The sequence below is a fragment of the Salmo salar genome, chromosome 11, assembly GCF_965601325.2.
Source record: "Salmo salar chromosome 11, fSalSal1, whole genome shotgun sequence".
NCBI classification, from domain to species: Eukaryota; Metazoa; Chordata; class Actinopteri; order Salmoniformes; family Salmonidae; genus Salmo; species Salmo salar.
Window position 1 is genome coordinate 79,797,027 of NC_138301.1, and position 27,460 is coordinate 79,824,486.

At 42.3% G+C, this 27,460-nt stretch overlaps 1 protein-coding gene across 6 annotated transcripts in view; it reads right to left on the reverse strand.

Moving 5' to 3' along the window:
• Positions 1 to 27,460, reverse strand: part of LOC106562908 (calcium/calmodulin-dependent protein kinase type II subunit beta) — a 67,165-nt gene that overhangs the window by 4,926 nt on the left and 34,779 nt on the right. Inside the window, exons 10-16 of one of the 6 annotated variants that reach the window (XM_014127994.3) lie at positions 27,284 to 27,406; positions 27,051 to 27,134; positions 26,825 to 26,867; positions 20,935 to 21,006; positions 16,271 to 16,305; positions 1,312 to 1,371; positions 462 to 500 (exon numbers count right to left, since the gene is read on the reverse strand). In XM_014127994.3, coding sequence (XP_013983469.1) covers positions 462 to 500; positions 1,312 to 1,371; positions 16,271 to 16,305; positions 20,935 to 21,006; positions 26,825 to 26,867; positions 27,051 to 27,134; positions 27,284 to 27,406 — 456 coding nt within the window. Of the gene's footprint in view, positions 1 to 461; positions 501 to 1,311; positions 1,372 to 16,270; positions 16,306 to 20,934; positions 21,007 to 26,818; positions 26,868 to 27,050; positions 27,135 to 27,283; positions 27,407 to 27,460 lie in introns of all 6 variants that reach the window. The other 5 variants (XM_014127992.3, XM_014127996.3, XM_045689842.2 and 2 more) reach the window with 5 other exon arrangements.

The following is a 27,460-nucleotide window of genomic DNA, read 5'->3' on the forward strand; positions in this document are numbered from 1 at the left end:
ACGGGGGGCCAGCACAGAAAAAAAAAATGTATGAGTTGTATGAAATGTATGCATTCACTACTGTAAGTCGCTCTGGATAAGAGCGTCTGCTAAATGACTAAAATGTAAATGTAAAATGATTTACTTCCACAAGGTGGCGATAGTGGACAATATATCTCCACATAATGTAGTGTGGGTAGTTTTGTGTCAATGTGATTATACAAAGCAGCTGTTCCCAGGTCTGTCTGACTGCGGAATGCAGGATCACCAGACCTAAAAAAAACACAAAGACCAGACCTACAACCCACACAACACTCTCCAACCAGGAGTCATGATAGACACGCACGGACACACTCACTCACACACACGTGCGCATGCATGCGCTATAATACGCTAACACACCAGCTTGCCAAGGACAAAGCAAGAGAAGACAAAGATGAGAGGCGTAGAGAAAAAGATGGCGGGATGGAAGAAGGATGTACCTTGTTCCTATCCACATGGATAACAGTGGTCTGAGGCTCCTATAGAGAGATAGAGAGGGAGGGGGAAACAAACAGAGAGAAAGATATGACACATAAGAAATGAAATAGGGATGCTCGAGAGCAGAGCGGTAGGAGCGGAGAAAAGAGAGAGAAAGAGATATGGAGGGAGAGAGTGAGAGAAGAAGACTGGTTAAATGTATGGAAGAGAAAGAGAGATTTTCCCATGTGAAAGGGTTATCAAAGGCTTAATGGAAGGAACTTGTATTATGAAGAATTCCTCTAAGAAAACTAAATCCCAAAACTAGTCTCACATAGCCATGCACTCTCACACTGGCAAGAACCTAAAATGAACCCACATCAAAACCCAAAGCTAACCAGCACCCATATCTTCACCTGAGTGACACACAACACCATCACCCACAAATAGACCAAATGTCACAGGGCAATGACTGGTGACTGCACTTCAACCAGTTAGTCATGGTAGCTACTCGATGATGGCACCTGAAAGCTATTACAACCTGACTGAGCATGACATGTACACATAGTCACACACACAAAAACACACATGCAAATAATCACATGCACACAGAACCAATACTGACAGGTAGGCGATGAGGGGTTAAGACAGGCAAAGACAAAAGACAGAAAGAGAGACAGATGCAGAGACAAAGATGGAGACAAAGACAGATCGATATGGAGAGAGAAAGATAAACAGACACAGACAGACAGTGAGAAAAACCGATACAGACCAACAAAAACACAGAGGAAATTGAGACTGACAGAGACAAATAGAGAATAAAGTTGAATAGAGACAGAGGGAGATGGAGTGATATATAAAGGAGGAGTGTACCAGTGCAGCAGAGGGGGTTCCTTTGGGGCTGGTGACTGTGCTGTTTCTCGTGCTGTTAGGCTGCAGCAGTGGACCAAAAGAAAAATGGGTTAAATTATGGCACAACAGACAGGGAAAGTGAGAGGTGTGGGTGTAATGATGTGGGTGAGGTTAGATATAAGGCATATGTGCCGGAGGCTGGTCTAGTGGTCTAGCTGCCACCCCCGGACCACCCTCTGATAGGTTGGCTGCACACCCACTGACTCACAGTATTGATCCTGCCCAGTATATCAGTCCATTGCGATTGAATGAGTCCGTTTCCTGCTAGATATAGACCACAGCCATATTAGCCTCAGCAGGGTCGCAAACAACCAGATGTTCCGGTTTTCAGGGGAAATGGAAGAGAGAGCCCGTGACGTGACTTCTGTTTTTGGACATTAACAAGGCGACATTCCATCTTAACTCCTCCTCCACATTTACTGGATTGGTTGAACAGTACAGAACATACTACAACAGTTTGTTTTTTTTATTCTCGTCAAGACCCCCCCCCCCCCACTTGACTGACAATTGACAGATATAGAGAGAAGTGTAGATGGAGAGATAGATGAAAGGAATAGGGAATTGGACCGCTTCCTTTATTGGCATATTACAACCCTGCTGAGGCTAATATGGCTGTGGTCTATATCTAGCAGGAAACGGACTCATTCAATTGCACTGGACTGATATACTGGGCAGGATCAATACTGTGAATCAGTGGGTGTGCAGCCAACCTGTCAGAGGGTCTGGTTAGTGTGTGTGGGCGGGATTAGAAGTGATTGAGCCGAGATAGATAGACAACCTACAGCTCATATAACACATGTCTGATCAACTGGAAGCTCAACAGATCAAATGGTTTAGAGCTGAATTGGATTAGGTCTCTTCATCTGCGACCCTACCCATACCCACCACTCCCCTTCCGCTGTACCACCTACCCAACGAGCATGTGTGAGATGTAGCGAGAAGCACTCCAATTCCATCAATCATATGAAAGCATATCAGAAGTTTTAGTGGAACCTGGAACGTGGTATATTTGACCAAGACCAACAACATAAACCAGAACACAGACACTTTAGAGACTAGAAAAGAGAGAGGAAACACACACACACAATAACTGATTGTGTTTGGGAGAATGGCTAGCCCCTCATACCAAGTCGCATAATACTTTGTCATGTCACAACCGTAACAATGCAACATAGCATATCGGTCTGTCTCTCTCACACACTCTCAGGTGGACTGTCTGAATGAGCAATCACTGACAAGTGACTCATGAAGAGAGGATGAGTAAGAGACAATTGAAAATGTGATAGAGAAGGCAGACAGAAGAGGAGAGGAAGAAGAGAGGAGATGAGGAGGGAAGAGAGGAGGAAAAGAGGATGAGAGAGAGAAGGGAGAAAGAAAGGAGGTGGCGAGAGAAGAAGAGGAAAGAAACAGGGGAGGAGGGAGAGGAAAAGGGGTGGAGAGAAAGAGAGAAGAAAAGGGAGGAAGAGAGGAGAAGAGGAATACAATGATATCCTCACCAAGATGTGAATTTTGGGGCTGGATTTCCATCTCTGGATGAAGTGATGAGATGGAGGAGAGAGTGAGACGGACATGAACACCATAAGGGGTATGAAGAATGCGGATTGTATGTAAAAAGAAATGATTTACAGTTACACAAATGATCCTAGAACAATATAGAAACAATAAAATAATCAAACACATAATCATTGAAATGTAAGAGACCAAATACCGATTATACTCCTATATGGTGGATATAAATGGAATGGATATATAGCTAGTGGATGTAGAATACTGCCCCATAGCAAAAATATAAGAAAAAAAACGTGTGTGTGTGTGTGTGTGTGTGTGTGTGTGTGTGTGTGTATTGAGATGATTGCTAAGCAACGCCAGTAGTGCAGCGGATGATATTGTAGCTCTATATCTGTCTTCCTGGTTCCCAAAGTTCAGACACACAGCAAGAGTAGCATTCTCATCCGACAGAACACACACACACACACACACACACGCACACTCAAACACACCCAACCCAGCGTAGGAGAACCCATTTCATCCTTGAGGTGGTGGAGAGTGGTGGTGGCGGGGGTTGATGGAGAGAGAGAAAGAGGGGTGGAGAGGATAGATGAATGGGTGATTCAGACAAAGAGAGGGAAAGTGGTAGAGTAAGTGGTCCTGGTCCATTCCTGTTAGTTACAGTATGTAACCACTGGATGCACAGATAGATCACAACTGCCCGTTGCTCATAGGGAGATACAGTAGTGTGTGTGTGTGTGTTTGTGTTCTGAACCCAAATACAGTGCCTAGTGAAAGTCTACACACCCCTTGCACAGTTGTCACATTTTTCTGCCTTAAAATGAAATCTAACAATTTATTACATTTGCATTTTTTTCCTATTGATCTACACCAGCAGCTCCACATTTTTAAAATGAAGGAAAACTATAGAACATTTTCACAAAAAAAAACCAACCTAAGATGTCTTGATTGCATATGTCTTCACACCCCAGAGTTAACACTTGGTGGAAGTACCTTTGGCAGCAATTACAGCTGTAAATCATTTTGAATAAGATTCTACCAACTCTTAGGGCAGCATACAGTATATCCATTGTTTTTGTCAAAATTGCTCAAGCTCAATTGGGTTGGGAGTCATTGATGGACAGCAATATTCAAACCTTGTCTCTGATTTTCAAGGAGATTGAAGCCAGCACTGACACTGGACCCCTCAGGAACACTCTTGGAAAGCCATTCTAGTGAGTCTTTTGCATAAAAATGTGATTATGGGCCCGCTGGAAAATACAACTCTATCCCAGGATTAGGTATTCAAAAGACCTGGGCTTTGCTCCTTTAATATTTATTTTGATCCTGACCAACACTCCAGCATCTATGAGTTTGGAATAATACTATGAAAATGTGAAAATTCTGAAAATGCCCTATTTATTGTAAGAGCTGTTTGAAAAGACTGCCTGAAATTTCAGCTTGTTGGGGATGGAGTGGGATGAAGTTTTTGGATTGCCTGGTGACATCACGTTTTTTTGACTGCACTGGACCTTAAATTTAGAAACATTTCTATACTTTTTCTTTCTCTTTGAAAATGTGGAGCAGGTTGTGTAGAACATTGAATGTTACACTTTTTGAATTACATTTTAAGGCAGCAAAATGTGACAACTGTGCAAGGGGTGTATATACTATCACTAGGCTCTGTAGCTCTAGTGTAGTTTGCAGAGTGCTGCTGTGATGTCGGTGAGAGAGGAACAGAGTGTAAGAGAGAGGGAAGAAGGGAGTGCAGATGGTTGTACAGAGAAAGATTACATGACGACAGATTAATCATGAGAGAGAAATAATCTGAGATTAGCACCCTGCCACCCAGAGAGAGAGAGAGAGAGAGGGGGACAGAGAGAGGGATAGAGAGAAGGGGTAGAGAAAGAGGGAAAGATGGAGGGAGAAAGTTGGAGATTAGAGGTTGAGGATGGGTTATACACCTGACAGCTCTGTCCTCAGGTCAAAGGTGAAATATGTGGCTGGGATACTGTTTAGTGTGTGTAATCTGTGTGTACAACCTTTGCTGTGTTAGTGTATCAATGCCAGCAGAATCTGTCCTTAAGGCTGATGAGACTCCATTGATTGTGTAACAGCTGTCTTCAAAAATGGACCAAGGCGCAGCGGGAATGTGGATACTCATAGTTTTTTTTAATAAACTTAAGTAAAGCATCCACAGGCAAAAACAATAAACGATACTCACGAAGACAGGAACAGTTTTGCAGGCACACAACATGCAGTGCAAAAACAACTGCCCACAACCCCAAAGAAAAACACACACTACTATATAGGACTCCCAATCAAAGGCAACTCAACACACCTGCCTTCAATTGGGAGTCCAATCACCCACACAACATTTAACACACAAACCCCCTGCCACATCCTGACCAAAACTAACACAATTACGCCCTCTGCTGGTCAGGACGTGACAGATTGTAATTTTTCACCCATCTAAAACTCTATTCTATGGAACAGCTTATGTTCACACAATTTCTATATGGCGTAAAATTGAAAAACAACTTAACTGGGAATCAAAATGGCATGCCCATACTCCAATATTTCACAATAATGCCTTGCGATCTTGAGGGCGGCCTTTTGCATCCCCCCAATGGTCCAAATGTGGAATCCGTACCCTTGCGGATATCATGGACAGTAATGGTTTGAGAACATTCCAAGATTTGAAAGATACATACACATTACGAGCCAAATCCTTTTTTCTATTTACAATTTAAGTCAGCTATGCTGGCCTATGGACTCCCTTATGAAACCCAACTACCGAACCACCCAATTATTGGATTTATAAATAAATAAACTGGGTCCGAGAAAGGACTGATTTCTATAATATATACACACTTTTGGAAAGCTCATATTCTGAGCACGCCATTAAAAAGGTATGGTCCACAGATCTAATTGAATCTGAACCATGCTCAAGGCGAGGCACCACAGGCTAATAGGGATTTTTTTTCCTTTACTCTCATCAGACTGAAACTTTACCAGTTGAAAGTATACATAAATACAATATATTTTTGTATTATATAAGTTGTATTCATTTTAAAATGATATGCAAATAAGGCAAACTGACCTTAAATATTCACTAATTTGCATTTTACAAGAATCTGTTTTTCAACACGTTGCTTCCAGGCAGAAAGTTTTTGTTTTTGTTTTATTGTGATATGAAACTCAATGATCAGACTTCTACAGATCATTTTATTAAAATATTGTCATTTCATATAATTATTTAAAAAACCCTATTCACATGTATGATGGATGCATATTTTGCATATATTTACAGATAAAAAGCCTCTGTAAAATTCTGACTATAAGATCTAAGAACCTGTGTGTGGAATAATGGGAATGTATGTCCTTTGAAGACTGAGAAAAATGAATTGGCGCACCAGGAACATGTCATTTTGATAAAATGGCGATAAAGATAGGCTAATGCAATTAAAAATGCACTTTCCATAAATATGACAATTTATGTCACATTAAACTCTTATTCATATATCAGTTCTAAACTGACAAATAAACATCAAATATACCTTTTACAAATACATTAGCATAACGCTTTACTTTCTTGACTGTGTCATGGGACCTGCGCCTACGCTTGGCACACTCCATTGAAGCAGCATCAGCTCTCACAACTCCTCTCTGATTGCTCCAATGTCACCAAAGTGCTGTCAAGCCACAATTTGTTCATCACATTTGTTATAGCAGTGGCTCCCTCATTGAACGTGGCTGCTGCCATACTGGCTGCGCCGGCAATGCGGCTTTTGCCCACGAAGACAGTTTTGGGGCATCGCGACCATATTACACAGTTCAGACATTCACTTGCATTCTGGGTTCCTCCGTGCTACATTATTTTGAGGACGTTATCATTTGACATCCTATGATATACAGGTACCACTCTTTATTAAAAACATTTATGGCCTCCATTTTCTATGGCTCGCTGATACCAGCACCAATGCACACACCTATCCCGTAGTTGGAAGTGAATCCTCTCATGTGCCAAGTGCCATCGAAGGATACAAAAATGTCTATGATGTCATCCTCATCCTCCTTCAGCAACTCTGCTATGTCTGGGTCTATATCTGCGTATGCTCTTCTAATTATCTTTGCATCACTCTCCATTGACTGTAGCCCTTCTCTGAATCTCTGCAACTAAAGTGGGGGGAAAAAGCTGACATTATAGACATAACTGCAGGACTAAATATCAGCATGTTGCCCTATGTAAATATTAGCATATCAGCATGCATTTACTTTATGTAAAGCTAATTTCTCACTAATCACATTAGGCTACAGCCCTATGACACTGTAGGCCTATGTGACAGTCTCATTGTATAGTTATGTTTCCTATCACTCTGTTTTGTTAACTTTTAATATATTTTCTGGAGCAAGGAATTAAATATTATTTATACACAGAAAGTCACCTGAAAATAATGGGCTACTCTCCCTTTTTATTTACCTGTCACTCTCCTGTCACCTTGTTCCGGAACAATATGGACCACGCTGACTTTCAATCAAATCAAATTTATTTATATAGCCCTTCTTACATCAGCTGATATCACAAAGTGCTGTACAGAAACCTAGCCTAAAACCCCAAACAGCAAGCAATGCAGGTGTAGAAGCACGGTGGCTAGGAAAAACTCCCTAGAAAGGCCAAAACCTAGGAAGAAACCTAGAGCGGAACCAGGCTATGAGGGGTGGCCAGTCCTCTTCTGGCTGTGCCGGGTGGAGATTATAATAGCACATGGCCTAGATGTTCAAATGTTCATAAATGACCAGCATTGTCAAATAATAATAATCATAGTAGTTGTCGAGGGTGCAACAAGTCAGTAACACAAGAGTAAGTGTCAGTTGGCTTTTTCATAGCCGATCTTTGAGAGTATCTCTACCGCTCCTGCTGTCTCTAGAGAGTTGAAAACAGCAGGTCTGGGACAGGTAGCACGTCCGGTGAATAGGTCAGGGTTCCAGCAGGTCTGGGACACTTTCAATGTAGCAACTGCTTGCTTGCAGGACTACAGGAGCGAAGTGGCTACTCTTAGCAAGCAAGTAGCAAACCTACATAAGCTACTGGGGAAGCCACGCCCACCTACTTTTTATTTTTCTTCCACCCCAGTAGCCGGACGCCGCTCTGGTCCGGTGGAAGTTTTGCCGCCGTGTCGGCTCTCCACAGCCGACTGGCCGGTGCTAGCCAGGGTTCCATCCCCGAAGGGGTCTCCCCTTTCCCTGGAGAACGGAGCTGATCTCGACCCAACCAGCCATGGAGGTATGTCACTCGCCGTGGAAGTCGAAGAAGGCGTCCTCTGGCAACGGGGGTCTCCAAGGAGATGTTGAGCACGGAACTGACACAGATCAGAAACAGCTTTGCCACCCTGGATCCAGAGGTTCCGACACCTTCGTCCGTGGTGGCTTCCCAATCAAGATCGGATCCGGAGGTACCTGTGTCTTCGTCCTCAGCCCTGTCTCCCTCTCTGGTGGCTTCTACCTCGGGTTTGGATCCTCGGAGCTCCCAGCGTCACCAGACTGTGAGGCTGCCTGAGAGACCGGCCCATTCAACATCACCAGCTATCATCATCATAGGCAGCTCAATGGTGAGAAACATCTCGGTCCCCAAGGCAAAAACCCTGTGCTACCCAGGAGTACAGGACATAACAAGGCTGCTTCCGACTGTTCTACCGCAGATGCCGGGAGCTGACACTGTCGTAGTCCATGTGGGGTCAAATGACATCAGGAGGGCTAGCTTGGAACATTTGAAAATGGATTTTAAAGAACTGATTTTAGCATTAAAAGACTCCAAAAAACAGCCAATAATTTCAGATCCAGTACCATCGTTGGGCCACGGGTGTGAAAGATTCAGCAGACTGCTGCCATTACACATCTGGCTAAAAGACTACTGTAGCTCTGCTGGACTCACTTTTATTGATAACTTTGACACCTTCTGGAAACAGAAGATACTCTACAGGAATGACGGAGTCCATCCAAATCATCTTGGCTCCTGGACTCTGTCCACACATTTCAAGGCTGCGTTGAAACAATGACTGGTAAATGATTCAAGACCAGCTCAGTTAATCCCTACCATTGTGACAATGAGTCGTCATTATGCTGCATCAAATGTACATGATCTTAGGGGCATTGGCAAACACAATGTAAGTAATATAATTGATGTACCCCTAATTGCACCGAATACATCTGTTTATCCTACAGCTATTGTAAGCAGTAATCATGAGCCTATAAACCAGAGTTACACTGTTAGCACTGAGGCGTTGCGCAATAGTAGGAAGACCACTTTATGCAGCTCACCCTGCACTATCAGCTCCAATGTAAATAACATGAGTAAGTCTACCTCTGATAAGCTTCCCAGTAAAGCATTAAAACAATCATGCAACCCAGAAAAGTGCTAAAAAATAGCCCATATTAACATATGTAGCCTAAGAAACAAGGTCCATGAAGTCAATAACTTGCTTGTAACAGATGACATTCATATTCTGACTATCTCTGATACTCACTTAGATAATACCTTTGATGATACAGTGGTAGCAATACATGGTTATAACATCTACCGAAAAGACAGAAATGCCAACGGAGGCGGTGTTGCGGTCTATATTCAGAACCACATTCCTGTAAAGCTTAGAGATGATCTAATGTTAAATACTATTGAAGTAATGTGGCTACAGGTTCATCTGCCTCACCTAAAGCCCATTCTTGTGGGAAGTTGCTATAGACCACCAAGTGGTAACAGTCAGTATCTGGGTAATATGTGTGAAATGCTTGATAATGTATGTGATCTCAACAGAGAAGTATATTTTCTGGGTGATTTAAATATTGACTGGTTATCATCAAGCTACCCACTCAGGAAAAAACTCCAAACTGTAACCAGTGCCTGCAACCTGGATCAGGTTGTCAGTCAACCTACCAGGGTCGTTACAAACAGCACATTAATTAAATCATCAACATGTATTGATCACATCTTTACTAATGCTGCATACATTTGCTTTAAAACAGTATCCAAATCCATAGGATGTAGTGATCACAATATAATAGCCATATCTAGGAAAACCAAAGGTCCAAAGGCTGGGCCTAATATAGTGTATAAGAGGTCATACAATAAGGTTTGTAGTGATTTATATTTTGATGATGTAAATAATATTTTCTGGTCTGTAGTGTGTAATGAGGAGCAACCAGATGCTACACATGACACATTTATGAAACTACTTATTCCAGTTACTAATAAGCACGAACCCATTAAGAAAATGACTAAAAACTGTTAAACCCCTTTGGATTGATGAGGAATTGAAAAATTGCATGGTTGAGAGGGATGAGGCAAAAGGTAAGGCAATTAAGTCTGGCAGCCCAACTGATTGGCTAACGTACTGCAAATTAAGAAATCATGTGACTAAACTAAAGAAAAAGAAACTACACTATGAAACAAAGATAAATTATATAAAGAATGATAGTCAAAAGCTTTGGGGCACCTTAAATTACATTTTTGGGGAAAAAGCCAACTCGGCTCCTTCATTTATTGAATCAGATGGCTCATTCATCACAAAGCCCACTGATATTGCAAACTACTTTAATGATTTTTTCATTGGCAAGATAAGCAAACTTAGGGATGACATGCCAGCAACAAATGCTGACACTACACATCCAAGTATATCAGACCAAATTATGAAAGACAAGAATTGTACTTTTGAATTCCGTAAAGTCAGTGTGGAAGAGGAGAAAAATTATTGTTGTCAACAATGACAAGCCACCAGGGTCTGAGGATAATAGCAGACGATATTACCACTTCTATTTAAGCCTACTAGAGACCGTGTGCCCTCGGGCCTGGAGGGAAGCTAAAGTCACTCCCCTACCCAAGAATAGTAAAGCCACCTTTACTGGCTCAAATAGCCAACCAATCAGCCTGTTACCAACCCTTAGTAAACATCTGGGAAAAATTGTGTTTGACCAGATACAATGCTATTTTACAGTAAACAAATTGACAACAGAATTTCAGGACACTCAACAAGCACAGGACTTACACAAATGACTGGCTGAGAGAAATTGATAATAAAATGATTGTGGGGTCTGTCTTGTTAGACTTCAGTGCAGCTTTTGACATTATTGATCATAGTCTGCTGCTGGAAAAACATATGTGTTATGGCTTCACACCCCCTGCTATAATGTGGATAAAGAGTTACTTGTCTAACAGAACACAGAGGGTGTTCTTTAATGGAAGCCTATCAAATATAATCCAGTTAGAATCAGGAATTCCCCAGGGTAGCTGTTTAGGCCTCTTGCTTTTTTTCAATTTTCTATGCATGCAGATGACTCAACATTATACACGTCAGCTACTACAGCAACTTAAATGACTGCAACACTCAACAAAGAGCTGCACTGAGTTTCAGAGTGGGTGGCAAGGAATAAGTTGGCTCTAAATATGTCTAAAACTAAAAGCATTCTAATTGGAACAAAACACTCACTAAAACCTAAACCTCAACTAAACATTGTAATAAACAATGTGGAAATTGAGCAAGTTGAGATGACTAAACTGCTATATTGTAAACTGTCATGGTCAAAACATATTGATGCAGTAGTAGCTAAGATGGGGAGAAGTCTGTCTATAATAAAGCGATTCTCTGCCTTCTTAACAACACTATCAAGAAGGCAGGTCTTACAGGCCATAGTTTTGTCGCACCTTGAATCAGTCGTGTGGTCAGGTGCCACAAAAATAACTTTGGAAAATTGCAATTAGCTCAGAACAGGGCAGCACGTCTGGCCCTTGGATGTGCACAGAGAGCTAATATTAATAATATGCATGTCAATCTCTCCTGGCTGAAAGTGGAGAGAGGTATTGAGGTATTTATGAGAGGTATTGACATGTTGAATGCACCGAGCTGTCTGTCTAAACTACTGGCACACAGCTCGGACACACATGCATACCCCACAAGACATGCCACAAGAGGTCTCTTCACAGTCCTCAAGTCCAGAACAGACTATGGGAGACACACAGTACTTCATAGAGCCATGACTACATGGAACTCTATTCCACATCAAGTAACTGACACAAGCAGTAAAATTAGATTTAAAAAACAGATAAACACCATATGGAACAGCGGGGACTGTGAAGCAACACAAACATTGGCACAGACACATACATGCATGCATACAGTTGAAGTCGGAAGTGTACATACACTTAGGTTGGAGTCATTAAAACTCGATTTTCAACCACTCCACAAATTTCTTGTTAACAAACTATAGTTTTGGCAAGTCGGGTAGGACCTCTACTCTAAGTAATTTTTCCAGCAATTGTTTACAGACAGATTATTTCACTTATAATTCACTGTATGACAATTCCAGTGGGTTCGAAGTTTACATACACTAAGTTGACTGTGCAGTTAAACAGATTGTAAATTCCATAAAAATATGTCATGGCTTTAGAAGCTTCTGATAGGCTAATTGACTTCATTTGAGTCAATTGGAGGTGTACCTGTGGATGTATTTGAAGTCCTACCTTCATAATCAGTGCCTCTTTGCTTGACATCATGGGAAAATCAAAAGAAATCAGCCAAGACCTCAGAAAAAAAATTGTAGACCTCCACAAGTCTGGTTCATCCTTGAGAGCAATTTTCAAACGCCTGAAGGTACCACGTTCATCTGTACAAACAATAGTACGCAAGTATAAACACCATGGGACCACGCAGCCATCATAACGCTCAGGAAGGAGACGTGTTCTGTCTCCTAGAGATTAACATGCTTTGGTGCGAAAAGTGCAAATCAATCGCAGAACAACAGCAAAGGAAGAAGAAGCCACTGCTCCAAAATCGCCATAAAAAGCCAGACTACGGTTTGCAACTGCACATGGGGACAAAGATCGTACTTTTTGGAGAAATGTCCTCTGGTCTGATGAAACAAAAATAGAACTGTTTGGCCATAATGACCATTGTTATGTTTGGAGGAAAAAGGGGGAGGCTTGCAAGCCGAAGAACACCATCCCAACCGTGAAGCACGGGGGTGCAGCATCATGTTGTGGGGGTGCTTTGTTTGCTGCAGGAGGGACTGGTGCACTTCACAAAATAGATGGCATCATGAGGTAGAAAAGTATGTGGATATATTGAAGTAACATCTCAAGACATCAGTCAGGAAGTTAAATCTTGGTTGCAAATGGGTCTTCCAAATGGACAATGACCCCAAGCATACTTCCAAAGTTGTGGCAAAATGGCTTAAGGACAACAAAGTCAAGGTATTGGAGTGGCCATCACAAAGCCCTGACCTCAATCCCATAGAAAATTTGAGGGCAGAACTGAAAAAACTTAGTTTAAATGTATTTGGCTAAGGTGTATGTAAACATCCGACTTCAACTGTACACACACGATAACATACGCACTATACATACACATGGATTTAGTACTGTAGATATGTGGTAGTGGTGGAGTAGGGGCCTGAGGGCATGCAGTGTGTTGTGAAATCTGTGAATGTATTGTAACGTTTTAAAATGTATAAACTGCCTTCATTTTGCTAGACCCCAGGAAGAGTAGATCCATAATAAATTCAAATACAAATATGAGCTGAGACTCAATGAAGGAATCCCTAGGACTTTGCTTATTTTCTTAATATTTGCATAACCAAGTCCAAGTTCGTGGGCTAGAAGAACCATCTCCCCTGGAGCACTCCTACAGCCTGGAGGAAGTGTAAATACTTATCCTAAATGCATCTCGATCACCTTCACAGTCTGCACATTCTATCATGACAGAATTACAGAATCACTGGGTGGTGAAGGCTATGGTGATTTTCAGTCCAGTGTTTAGACACTTAGGGCAAATCAAATCATGTACAAGTTGGTTAATTTGAGACATGTGGAATAAAAGCCACTGTTGGCTGGCTGCTGTCTGGTTGATTGCTGCTAGTTGTCATCTTTATCTCAACTAATTTGCGTCTCAACGCTTTGCTGCGGGCTACCTCCTTTTCCTCCTCTACCTGCCTCGATCGGCGGATCAGGCAGATTTTTTCTTTCATTCACTGCTTTTCTCGCATTGGCTAACTGAGATCGCCTATTTTTATTCACATACTGTAGGTATATTTTTTAAGATTCTCATTTTGTCTCTCTTTACGTTGATTCTTCGCGGGAGATATTTTCAAAGTGCTGCGCGGCACGTGAGACATTTTAACCAATCAGGTTGCCAGAAAGGGCCTTTAAATGCCAGTAACCAATCGTATGTCAGGAAATTACTAATCTGTCAGCACGAAGCACTACGTCTACAAAGGATATAGCCATGTATGGACTAACTTACGATATGCTTCGGGAAAACAAGCCTTTGAATGACATGATTCAACATGGAGAGTTTTAAAAATAGTGGTTGAAGTTCTACATGAAACATGCTATCAAGAACGACATTTATGGTAGGTGTCGTTGACGGAGTTGGTATAAAATGATACAAATAAAATATTTATATACATTACTGCCGACTTATTTGTACAGTTTATGAAAGTATGGAAGTTATAGTTGCAAAATATTCCAAAATCTGAAAATTGACAGATGGAAGCAAAATCACAATTTTTGCCTGTGTTGCCTGGCCTTAAACTGGAACAGAATATGGAAAAATATGACCTTGGTATCCCGTTGACCATTGCTTGACAGCAATTTTCAAGTCTTGCCATAGATTTTCAAGCTGATTTAAGTCAAACCAGTAACTAGGCCACTCAGGAACATTTGATGTCATATTGGTAAGCAACTCCAGTATATATTTGGCCTTGTGTTTAAGGTTATTGTCCTGCTGAAAGGTGAATTGGTCTCCCAGTGTCTGTTGGAAAGCAGAACCAGGTTTTCTTCTAGGATTTTGCCTGTGCTTAGCTCTATTCCGTTTATTTTTATCCCAAAAAAATTCCTAGTCCTTGCCGACGACAAGCATACCCATAGCATGATGCAGCCACCACCATTCTTGAATGTGTTGTGTTTGCCCTAAACATACCGCTTTGGTTTTTGCAACATATTTTGCAGTTTTAATTTAGTGCCTTATTGCAAACAGGAAGCATGTTTTGGAATATTTGGATTCTGTACAGGCTTCCATGGGCCTCATGGTGAAATCCCTGAGCAGTTTTCTTCCTCTCCGGCAATGAGTTAGGAAGGACGCCTGTCTCTTTGTAGTGACTGGGTGTATTGATACACCATCCAAAGTGTAATTAATAACTTCACTATGCTCAAAGGGATATTCAATGTCTGCTTGAATTTTTTTTTTTTACCAATAGGTGCCCTTTGTGAGGCAATGGAAAACCTCCCTGGTCTTTGTGGTTGAATCTGTGTTTGAAATCACTGTTCGACTGAGGGATCTTTCAGATAATGTAGAGGGTACAGATATGAGGTAGTCATTCAAAAATCATGTTAAACACTATTATTGCACACAGAGTAAGTCCATGCAACTAATTATGTGACTTGTGACATTTTTTTTTTTACACCTGAACTTATTTAGGCTTGTCATAAAAAAGGGTTTGAATACTTATTGACTCAAGAATTTTCAGCTTTTAATTTTTAATTAATTTGTAAAAGAAAAGAAGACTAAGAAAAAAAACATAATTCCACTTTGACAGTCCAGAGACACACATTCTCAATTAAATTAATTTAAAACTCAGTCTGCCGAAATGTGGAAAAAGTCAAGGGGTGTGTATACTTTCTGAAGGCACTGTAAATGCTTCTGTGGAAAAATAAAAAAATTAATTTTGAAGTGCATGATTTTAAATATTCAATGGTTTCCACCTATTGTGCTACTTAACGATGATAGCCCCTTGAATCTCTCAATCAATCAGAGAAGATTACTGCTGACATGCAGCACTGCTGTGAATGTTTTTAAGTTCTAAGATGGCAACCACATCACTCTCTGCCATTTAACCAGTGCATACAGTTACTATTAGAAGTTATAACATCAGAATTATCTACAGCGAGAATAAATGGTGCTAGTAAAGGAAGACGGGGTGGAAAGCATGGTTTCCAGGTGGGGAGGGATGATGCAGGCGGGTGGATGGATGGGGACTGAGTGGGGAATGGGTCTGGGTTATCTTTTTATGCATTTATTTGATTGTAAAATAAAAATTACGAAACTAAATAAAAAGTTGCTGACAAAAAAAAGAACAGCTTATGTTATATATACAGTATGTTTGGTTTGACCTCTGTGTGATCAAGTCAGTCTACATGAATGTTACATTCTAACTACATAGCTAGAGCGCATCCGACTATGCTGGAAAGTCAGACTAATAGGCTACACATACACACACAGAGGCGACACTGACAAAATGCCCAGTGTACACAAAGAGTGAGAATAAACACACTCACACACCCAAAGAGCGAGGCCCACAAAACACGGCACATCACTGTCAATTGCAATTCTAGGAGGGGCAGATAGAGAGGAGAGGGGAGGATAAACTTGTTTTTGTGTCTTACCTTGATATCAGCCTTCTTGTTGAGGAGACTCTTGGCTGCGAAAGAGATTGAGAACACACTCTCAGAGGGAAAAGTACTCATCATACACACTCTTTTACTAAAACACACCTCAAACATACACACTCATGAGTGTCGATACCTATCTTACTCCTAGCTAGCTAACACACACACTGCACTCTGTCTGCAAACTCAACAAACCCTCTAACACACACACACACACACACACACACACACGGAGCTCTCGAAAGCCAACACACTCAAACGCCAAACTATAAACAGTGCCAACACACTCAAGCTCGTATAGACACACAAACTACTGTAAACCCTTACAAATTAACACACACTAAAACATTCATAAACACTCCCACAACACACACACACACACACACACACACACAGGGGATTAGGGGTCAAAGGGCAGGGGAATATGGAATGGAGAAGCAGGTGTATAATAATGGCTTTGTTAATCTCAAAGGCAGGTGGGATTCACTCAGATTAAGATTAGGGGATTCCTCTCCGGGAATATAATATAGTATGAAGCGCCATGAAAATGATGATACAGACATTATTTACTAGCCTAGGCAGCCGCTAGAGCTCAACTATTGTCTAGGCTTAATGTGCTCAGCCGGTAATACACTCGTGTTTCCTGGTAACCGGTTCGTACATAAAACATCCTCTAATCAGGCTGCAAAGGTATTGGTTTCCTCTTTAACTAGCTTTAATGGTGTACCACCGGCCAAAAAAACTGGTTAAATAGACGTACTGTCTTAATAACCCAATTTTCCACCACCTTGATAGAGTGGCTAATGCTACTCCCTGATGTTGTGCCCCACGGTCAGCCAGGGGTAAACAGACTGCTTCAACCTGATTGGCTGAACGCGGTGCACAACACCCGGAAGTCATCTGAAAATCCGGAAATGGTTGTGGAAAATGGTGTTATATTAAGAGAGTATGCATATTTTTCCCGTTTTTTCCCCAGCGGCACGCCATTAAAGCTAGTTAAGGTGGAAACTGATGCCTTTACAGCCTGAATTGACAATGTTTTATGTACAAACCGGTCACCGGGGGACACAAGTGTATTACAGGCTGAGCACATTAAGCCTAGACGATAGTGGCGATCTTACACCCACCAGCGGCATGACAATAGAAATTTATCATACACATGCGCATACACATGCGCACGCACATAGATACTCATAAGAGCTTGCATTTCTGTATGAATTAACACTTTCTCTCTCACACACACACGGATTAAATAATTTTTTCCCCTCATCAATCTGCACACAATACCTCATAATGACAAAGCAAAAACAGGTTTTTAGAAATTCAGACCCTTCACTCAGTACTTTGTTGAAGTACCTTTGGCAGCCTCGTGTCTTCTTGGGTATGACGCTACAAGCTTGGCACACCTGTATTTGGGGAGTTTCTCCCATTCTTCTCTGCAGATCCTCTTAAACTCTCAGGATGAATGTCATGGAATTATTGTAATCAAAAGGAGAGACCTTTACATTTCTTCAAAACAAGTAAATGTTCTTATTTCATTACTGCAGTAATGGAGCTTGTCAACGATCCGTTGAGAGCCCAATGAGCGGATTTGAGCTATAGCATTTTATAGCAAAGTCCAGCCTCCTGGATGTTCTTGACAAACAGATGTATGGAATGGGTCACAAGGTTAAGATTCGTATGAAAGATACTAATAATTCACAGCAAACACTATCTGCTGTAAAGACTGTTCGCATTGTGTAGAGACCAGGGTCTGGCCCCCAACTCCATACTGGAGCCATCTCCACCTGAAACATTAACTCATGCTATGGAATGCAATCTTGTTAGGCTTATTACCTGAAGACATCGTAAATCTTTTGTTAGTATTAAATAGAGTCCACTTTCAGTTCACACAGACACAATAGAGTTATAAGAACCCTCTATTCAGAAGCCACTCCGGCGTTGTCTTGGCTGTGTGCTTAGGGTCATTGTCCTGTTGAAGGTGAACCTTCGCCCCAGTCTGAGGTCCTGAGCGCTCTGGAGCAGGTTTTCATCAAGGGTCTCTCTGTACTTTGCTCCATTAATCTTCGCCTTGATCCTGACTAGTCTCCCAGTATAATGCTGCCACCACCATGCTTCACCGTAGGGATGGTGCCAGGTTTCTTCCAGATGTGACGCTTGGCATTCAGGCCAAAGAGTTCAACCTTGGTTTCATCAGACCAGAGAATCTTATTTCTCATGGTCTGAGAGTCCTTTAGGTGCCTTTGGCAAACTCCAAGCGAGCTGTCATGTGCCTTTTCCTGAGGAGTGGCTTCTGTCTGACCACTCTGCCATAAAGGCCTGATTGGTGGAGTGCTGCAGAGATGGTTGTCCTTCTGGAAGGTTCTCCCATCTCCACAGAGGAACTCTGGAGCTCTGTCAGAGTGACCATCGGGTGCTTGGTCACCTCCATGACCGAAGCCCTTCTACCCAGATTGCCCAAACTTATTCCACTTAAGAATGATGGAGGCCACTGTGTTCTTGAGGACCTTCAATGCTTCAAACATTTTTTGTTACCCTTCCGCAGATCTGTGCCTCGACATAATCCTGTCTTGGAGCTCTTTGGACAATTCCTTCGACTCCATGACTTGGTTTTTGCTCTGACATGCACTGTCAACTGTGGGACCTTAAATAGACAGGTGTGTGCCTTTCCAAAACATGTCCAATCAATTGAATTTACCACAGGTGGACTCCAATTAAGTTGTAGAAACAGCTCAAGGATGGAAACAGGATGCACCTGAGCTCAATTTCAAGTCTCCTAACAAAGGGTCTGAATACTTACAGTTGAAGTCGGAAGTTTACAAACACTTAGGTTGGAGTCAATAAAACTCCTTTTTCAAGCACTCCACAAATTTCTTGTTAACAAACTATAGTTTTGGCAAGTCAGTTAGGACATCTACTTTGTGCATGATTTCCTTTGATTTTCCCATGATGTCAAGCAAAGAGGCACTGAGTTTGAAGGTATGCCTTGAAATACATCCACAGTTACACCTCCAATTGACTCAAATTATGTCAATTTGCCTATCAGCAGCTTCTAAAGCCATGACATCATTTTCTGGAATTTTCCAAGCTGTTTAAAGGCACAGTCAACTTAGTGTATGTAAACTTCTGACCCACTGGAATTGTGATACAGTGAATTGTTGGAACATTTACTTGTGTCATGCACAAAATAGAGGTCCTACCCGACATGCCAAAACTATAGTTTGTTAACAAGAAATGTGTGGAGTGGTTGAAAAACGAGTTTTAATGACTCCAACCTAAGTGTATGTAAACTTCCGACTTCAACTGTAAATAAGGTATTTTGGTTAGGATTTTTTATACATTTACTTACATTTCTAAAAACCAGTTTTTGCTTTGTCACTATCAGCTATTATGTGTAGATTGATGAGGAACATTTTTTATTTAATCAATTTTAGAATAAGGCTGTAATGTAACAAAATGTAGAAAAGAGGAAGGGGTCCATGACATGGACTGACCAGGTGAATCCAGGTGAAAGCTATGATCCCTTATTGATATCACTTGTTAAATCCACTTCAATCAGTTTAGATGAAGGGGAGGAGACCGGTTAAATAATTAAAAGAATTATCCTTAAAACATGGATTGCGTATGTGTGCCATTCAGAGTGTGAATGGGCAAGACAAAATATGTAAGTGCCTTTAAACAGGGTATGGTAGTAGGTGCCAGGTGTACTGGGTTATGTCAAGAACTGCAACGTTGCTGGGTTTTTCATGCTCAGTTTCCTGCATGTATCAAGAATGGTCCACCACCCAAAGGACATCTTGGCATTTTGTCTCTGCTTAATACGTACAGGAAACTGTTGAGCAGAAAAAGTGTTGTGGTCCTTAACACACTCAAACCGGTGTGCCTGGCACCTACTACCATACCCTGTTCAAAGGCACTTAAATATTTTGTCTTGCCTTACCCATTCACCCTCTGAATGGCACACATACACAATCCATGTCTCAAGGCTCAGAAATCCTTCTTTAAGGTGTATCCTCCACTTTATCTACACTGATTGAAGTGGATTTAACAGGTGACATCAATGAGGGATCATAGCTTTCACCTGGTCAGTCATTGTAATGGAAAGAGCAGGTGTTCCTAATGTTTTGAACACTCAGTGTACAAAACATACACACAAGTGCCTGGAACTCTATTGTAGGGATGTGACACCATTCTTCCATGAGAAATACGTGTTCAACTGGATTGAGATCTGGTGACTGACATACTAACTGACTGACTTTAACCCCCCTATGCTCCTTTGACACCCTTCTTTCAAAGTAATTGAGATCTCTTCTTCTAACTATGGTAGCCAAAATAATGGGCAACTGGGCATTTTTATACATGACCCTTAGCATGATAGGATGTAAAGCATGTTAGAGAGAGAGGGGGTGGGAGGGAGAGAGAGAGGAGAAATGGACATGCCATGCATGCTGCCTTATTCGTTAGTGGGGGAGGGGAGGATGAAGAGAGGGAAGGGGGGAGGGATAATAGAGGTAGTGGATGAGAGGAAGAACACAAGAAGTGTAAAAGGGAAGGATGAGGAAAGGAGTGTGAGGGAGAGGAGAGAAGAAGAAGAGAGAAGGTGTACATGTGGAGGAGGAGGTATAGAAGCGAGTGATGGAGGGAGGAGAGAAAGAGGATACCTTGCTCCACTATCCCAGCGGTAGTTCCAGACACAGTAGTGATTGATGCCGGAGATGTAGACTGTCTACCAACTGACGCAGAGAGGGGGAGAAAAATAGAGAAAGACAGAGAACAAGTGAAAGCAAAGAACAGAAAAGGGGAAAGGAGCGAGGGAAGAGAAGAGAGAAGTGTGTTAGTGTGAAGAGGAGGACAGATTGAAGTCACATTAGGTCCAAGGTAAGTCAAGCGTCTCAGAGTAAGTGCTGATCTAGGATCTGGTACCTCCCCTGTCCATTCATTATAATCTAAAAGGCTAAACTGATCTCAGATCAGCCCTCCTACTCTGAGACGCAAGTCTCCCTCCCATCTTACCTGGGTCAGCAGACACAGTGTGAGTGCAGAGGAAGTAAGGATGTGACAAATGGAATATATTTCTTATATAAATAGTTAAACCAAATTACACATTGGTTTCCTAACCCTGTAAACAGTGTATGTACAAGGTATGACAGCAATCCATGCTTTGGTTTAGTTTCCCTGGCAGTGGCTGGCACTCCTCTCTTCAAGTCAGAGACTGTTCTCTCTTTTACTGCACAGCAAGCGGTACTGATGAACCAAGTCTGGAACCAACAGGACCTTGAACAGCTTCTGTCCCCAAGCCATAAGACTGCTAAATAGTTATTTAAATAGCTAACCAAATAGCTACCCGAACTATCTGCATTGAACTTTTTGGCAACTAACTTTTCTGACTCATCACATATGCTGCTGCTACTGTTTACTATCTGTCACTTTATTCCTAGTTATATGTACATATCTACACTATATGGCCAAAAGTATATGGACACATCCTCGTTAAACATCTCATTCCAAAATCATGGCCATTAATGGAGTTGGTCCTCCCTTTGCTGCTATAACAGCCTCCACTCTTCTGGGAAGGCTTTCCACTAGAGGCTGTAACATTGCTGTGGGGACTTGCTTCCATTCATCCACAAGAGCATTAGTGAGGTCGGACACTGATGTTGGACGATTAGGCCTGATTTGCAGTCGGCGTTCCAATTCATCCCAAAGGTGTTTGATGGGGTTGAGGTCAGGGCTCTGTGGAGGCCAGTCAAGTTCTTCCACACCAATCTCGACAAACCATTTCTCTATGGACCTTGCTTTGTCCACGGGGGCATTGTCATGCTGAAACAGGAAAGGGCCTTGCCACAAAGTTGGAAGCATAGAATCGTCTAGAATTGTTTATTTTATTTTTTATTTCACCTTTATTTAACCAGGTTAATAAATCTCATTTACAACTGCGACCTGGCCAAGATAAAGCAAAGCAGTGCGACAAATCAACAACACAGAGTTACACATAAACAAACGTACAGTCAATAACACAATAGCAAAATCTATGTACAGTGTGTGCAAATGTAGAAGAGTAGGGAGGTAAGGCAATAAATAGGCCATAGAGGTGAAATAATTACATTTTACCATTAACACTGGAGTGATAGATTTGCAGATAAGGATGTGCAAGTAGAGATACTGAGGTGAGGTGCAAAAGAGCAAGAGGATAAGTAACAATATGGGGATGAGGTAGTTGGGTGTGCTATTTACAGATTGGCTGTGTACAAGTACAGTGATCGGTAAGCTGCTCTGACAGATGATGCTTAAAGTTAGAGAGGGAGATATAAAACTCCAGCTGCAGTGATTTTTACAATTCGTTCCAGTCATTGGCAGCAGAGAACTGGAAGGAAAGGCGGTCAAAGTAAGTGTTGGCTTTGGGGGTGACCAGTGAAATATACCTGCTGGAGCGCGTGCTACGGGTGGGTGTTGCTATGGTGACCAGTGAGCTAAGATAAAGCGGGTCTTTACCTAGCATTACCTAGCGGGTCTTTACCTAAAGCGGGTCTTTACCTAGGCTTATAGATGACCTGGAGCCAGTGGGTTTGGCGACGAATATGTAGTGAGAGCCAGCCAACGAGAGCATACAGTGGTGGTGGGTGGTATATGGGGCTTTGGTGACAAAACGGATGGCACTGTGATAGACTACATCCAATTTGCTGAGTAGAGTGTTGGAGGCTATTTTGTAAATGACATCGCCGAAGTCAAGGATCGGTAGGATAGTCAGTTTTACGAGGGAAGGCAGCATGAGTGAAGGAGGCTTTGTTGCGAAATAGGAAGCTGATTCTAGATTTAATTTTGGATTGGAGATGCTTAATGTGAGTCTGGAAGGAGAGTTTACAGTCTAACTAGACACCTAGGTAATTGTAGTTGTCTACATATTCTAAGTCAGAACCATCCAGAGTAGTGATGCTAGTCGGGCGGGAGGGTGCGGGCAGCAATCGGTTGAAGAGAATGAACTTAGCTTTACTTGCATTTAAAAGAAGTTGGAGACCTCGGAAGGAGTGTTGTATGGCATTGAAGCTCGTTTGGAGGTTTGTTAGCACAGTGTCCAAAGAAGGGCCAGATGTATACAGAATTGTGGTAGTCACCTGTGAATGTTGTTATTGTGAAGTGGAAACATTTAGGAGCAACAACAGCTTGGCTGCAAAGTGGTATGCCACACAATGTCATTGTATGCTATAGCGATTTCCCTTCACTGGAACTAAGGGACCTTGCCTGAACCATGAAAAACAGCCCCAGACCATTATTCCTCCTCCACCAACCTTTACAGTTGGGCAGGTAGCATTCTCCTGGCATCCACCAAACCCAGATTCATCCGTCGGACTGCCAGATGGTGAAGCATGGTGATCTTAGGCTTGTGTACGGCTTCTCGGCCATTGAAACCCAATTCATGAAGCTCCCGACGAACTGTTCTTGTGCTGACGTTGCTTCCAGAGTCAGTTTGGAACTCGGTAGTGAGTGTTACAACCGAGGACAGACGATTTTGTCAAGCTGCGCTTGTGTGGACTACCACTTTGTAGCCAAGCCATTGTTGCTCCTAGATGTTTCCACTTCACAATAACAGCATTCACAATTGACCGGGGCAGTTCTAGCAGGGTAGAAATTTGATGAACTGACTTGTTGGAAAGGTGGTATCTTAGGATTGTGCCACGTTGAACGTCACTGAGCTCTTCAGTACGGGCCATTCTACGACCAATGTTTGTTTATCGAGATTACATGGCTGTGTGCTCGATTTTATACACCTGTCAAAAACGGGGGTGGCTGAAATAGACCGAATCCACTAATGTGAAGTCATGTCCACACACTTTTGGCCATGTAGTGTACCTCAATTACCTTGTGCCCTTGCACATCGAGTCGGTACTGGTACCCTTTGTATATAGTAGCCAAGTTATTGTTACTCATTGTGTATCTATTATTACGTGTTTAACTTTTATAATATTTCTCTATCTTCTTTCTCTCTGCATTGTTGGGAAGGGCCGGTAAGTAAGCATTTCACAGGTAGTCCACACCACAAATTTGATTTGTTTCTAAATGCTAATGTTTTAGCATTTGTGGCACAAATCCCACTCAAGTCGACCTCCTGAGTGGTGCAGTGGTCTAAGGCACTGCATTGCAGTGCTAGCTGTGCCACTAGAGATTCTGGGTTCGAGTCCAGGCTCTGTCGCAGCTTGACGTGACCGGGAGACCCATGGGCTGGCGTACAATTGGCCCAGCATCGTCCGGGTTAGGGCCAGAGTTTGGCCGGCAGGGATGTCCTTGTCCCATTGCACATGTCCTTGGCCGGGCGCAGTGCACGCTGCTGACACAGTAGCCAGGTGTACGGTGTTTCCTCTGACACATTGGTGCGGCTGGCTTCCGGGTTAAGTGGGCATTGTGTCAAGAAGCAGTGTGGCTTGGTTGGGTTGTGTTTCGGAAGACGCACGGCTCTTTGCCTCTCCCGAGTCCGTACGGGAGTTGCAGCGATGAGACAAGACTAACTACCAATTGGATACCACAGAAATTGTGGAGAAAAGGGGGTAAAAATAAATTCTACAAGAATTACAAATAAAGAAATCCCACTCAAGTCATGGGACTGATATTAGCATTTTTCGCACATCATGTTCAAATAATCCATAAGTGACTTTGGTAAGCTTCACAATTCATTTTGGATACTTTCGGATTATTTGGACATGATGCGCGAAAAATGCTAATATCCGTCCCATGACTTGAATTGGATTTGTGCCACAAATGCTAAAGTGTTAACATTTGGAAACAGTGCCAGGGAAACTAAAACAAAACATGGATTGCTGTCTTACCTTTTCCATAGATTGCTTACACAACAAGGAAACCAATATGTAATTTTGGTGAACTCTCCCTTTAAAGTTTAAACTGCCATCGGTTTTCTGTTAAAGTGAAAAGACAAATTCCCCAAATTCTACAATTGCTATTGCACTCAATGAAGTTCTATTTACGGCAGTCATACAGTAGGCTTTAGTGTGAAGTTGTCTAATGTTTGTTGTTGGGGCCCCTCGCTGCTACCAGGATTTGTTTGGGTCTTACAGTTCGTCCCTTTCAGATGGTTAAGCATTGCACCTGTACTACCATACTGTACCTCAATTCCACCTCGCATATCACCACCTTCTCATTTAACTTCTCAAAGTATTGCCATGCAGGACTTCGCTGCTGTCGTTTGCCTTTCTCTGTCTTTTTTCCAACTGTTAATGATAATGACGTAGTGGTGGATAGTCGACTACAAAATAATAGATTCCTCGACTTCTTGCACATCGACTCCCGGTGTCGACTCCCATTTCTGAGTGTCAAGATTCGATTCCGCTAGAAATCGACTCCTCAACTGCTAAGATTCAGTATTTTTGGAACGGAGGAGACTGATTAGTTGCTGTACTTCCAAGAACACAAACACTTGCATCGTGCATAGCAGGCAAGCGAGGGACGGAGAGTATAGGCAGGTTGGCCACTAAGCAGACAGAGTCAGAACTGTTCACTAAGCCTATCTATCGGTAATCAAAAGCTGTACCTTGCAATGGAATGCTGTATCTCGCAAATTCCTGGCTTGCAATGTCTGGCAACTTCAGTAAAGCAGGACCTATCATCAATGAATAGGCTAGGATATTCTACACGCACCAGACCGAAGACTGAGCACAAACGTGTATCATTAGCAAAGAGAAAAAGCAGGCGAGCCAGCGTGTGGGAGAGAGAGGAGGGGGCAGGCAGAAAGAACTGTGCGCATATGTCTTGGTAATCTGTATCTCGCAATGTCTTGTCTTGCAATGCCTCGCAAATTCACCAAAGTAGCCTAAAGTTCACCTCTGCCTCTCTGGTTTTATTTAAATTACACAACAGGCCTTTATAGCCTATCGTCTAGTTGGGCTATAACACGGCAAAGAATACGTTTGGTGATAACTGCACTGTGATATACATTTTGTGGGCAAAAAAAAAAATAAACATTTTTAACTTTAATAATCCCAATTTCATTTTAACGTTTAAACGTTTTAAAGTTCACACCCCTAAGTGGAAGAGAAACATGTAATGATCCATGCAAGTTACCATTGTAGTCAAACTTAGTAAATTGGAGGTGAAACTCAATTTGTGATAATGAGAAAGAGAGAGTGTGTGTGCATGTGGGTGTGTCTGTCTTTGTGCGTGTGTGTGTACGCTTGCGCGCATGTGTATGTGACTGTAGCATGCATGCATGCATGCGTGTGCATGCGCAGTTTGACATTTATTGTCATGAATCTTTCCCTGGAGGCAGAACTGAGAGATTTCTGCGAGATGGGCCAGCTGAAAAGTAAAAATAGGCTATATTGTAAAGATTCATGAAAATTAATATTATCTTTTTTGCCTTAATTTAAGGTTAGGCATTAGGGTTAGCAGTGCGGTTAAGGTTAGGTTTAGAATCAGATTTTGAGACTTTGTGGCTGTGCCAGCTAGTCACCACTCCGCAGAGCTTCCTCCAGTACATGAGTCATCCCAATATATGCCAACCTGCTGTGCATGCGTGTAAGTGTTTATGAAGACACACACATTTACCGGAGAAATTCCTCGTCACCAGCATAGCAGTCAGGACTGCTCCCTATGGACAGAAAGAGAGGGAGAAAGAGAGAGATGGGAAGAGAGAGAGAAAAGAGAGATGAATAGAGAAATAAAGAGATGGGGTGAGTGGTAGATTACTAGGTTAGTCTGAGAAGTGAGAAGGCTCACAGATGTTTAGTGAAGGCATTCCTGTGGATTATGAGATTATTAAAATAGAGCAGACCTTGAGTTTCCTCCTGGCGTTGAACTTCTTCAGGCACTCCACTGTCTCCTGTCTGTGCATCATGGACGCCACCGTGGAGCGTTGCTGGAGGGAGAGAGGGAGAGAGAGAGAGAGAGAGGGAGAGGGAGAGGGAGAGGGAGAGGGAGAGAGAGAGAGAGAGAGAGAGAGAGAGAGGAGTCAAACAAAGAGGAAACAGAGAGGAAAAGTGTGTGTGTGTCTGTGTGTGTACTTACGGAGACCCATGGGTGTTTGAGGGCCTCCTGGGCAGTTATCCTCTTGGCAGGGTTAATAGTCAACATCTGGTTAATCAGGTTCTTGGCTTCTGGAGTCACCGAGTCCCACTCTGGAGATGGAAACTACATACACACACACACACACATACACACACACGTATGCAAAAACACACACAC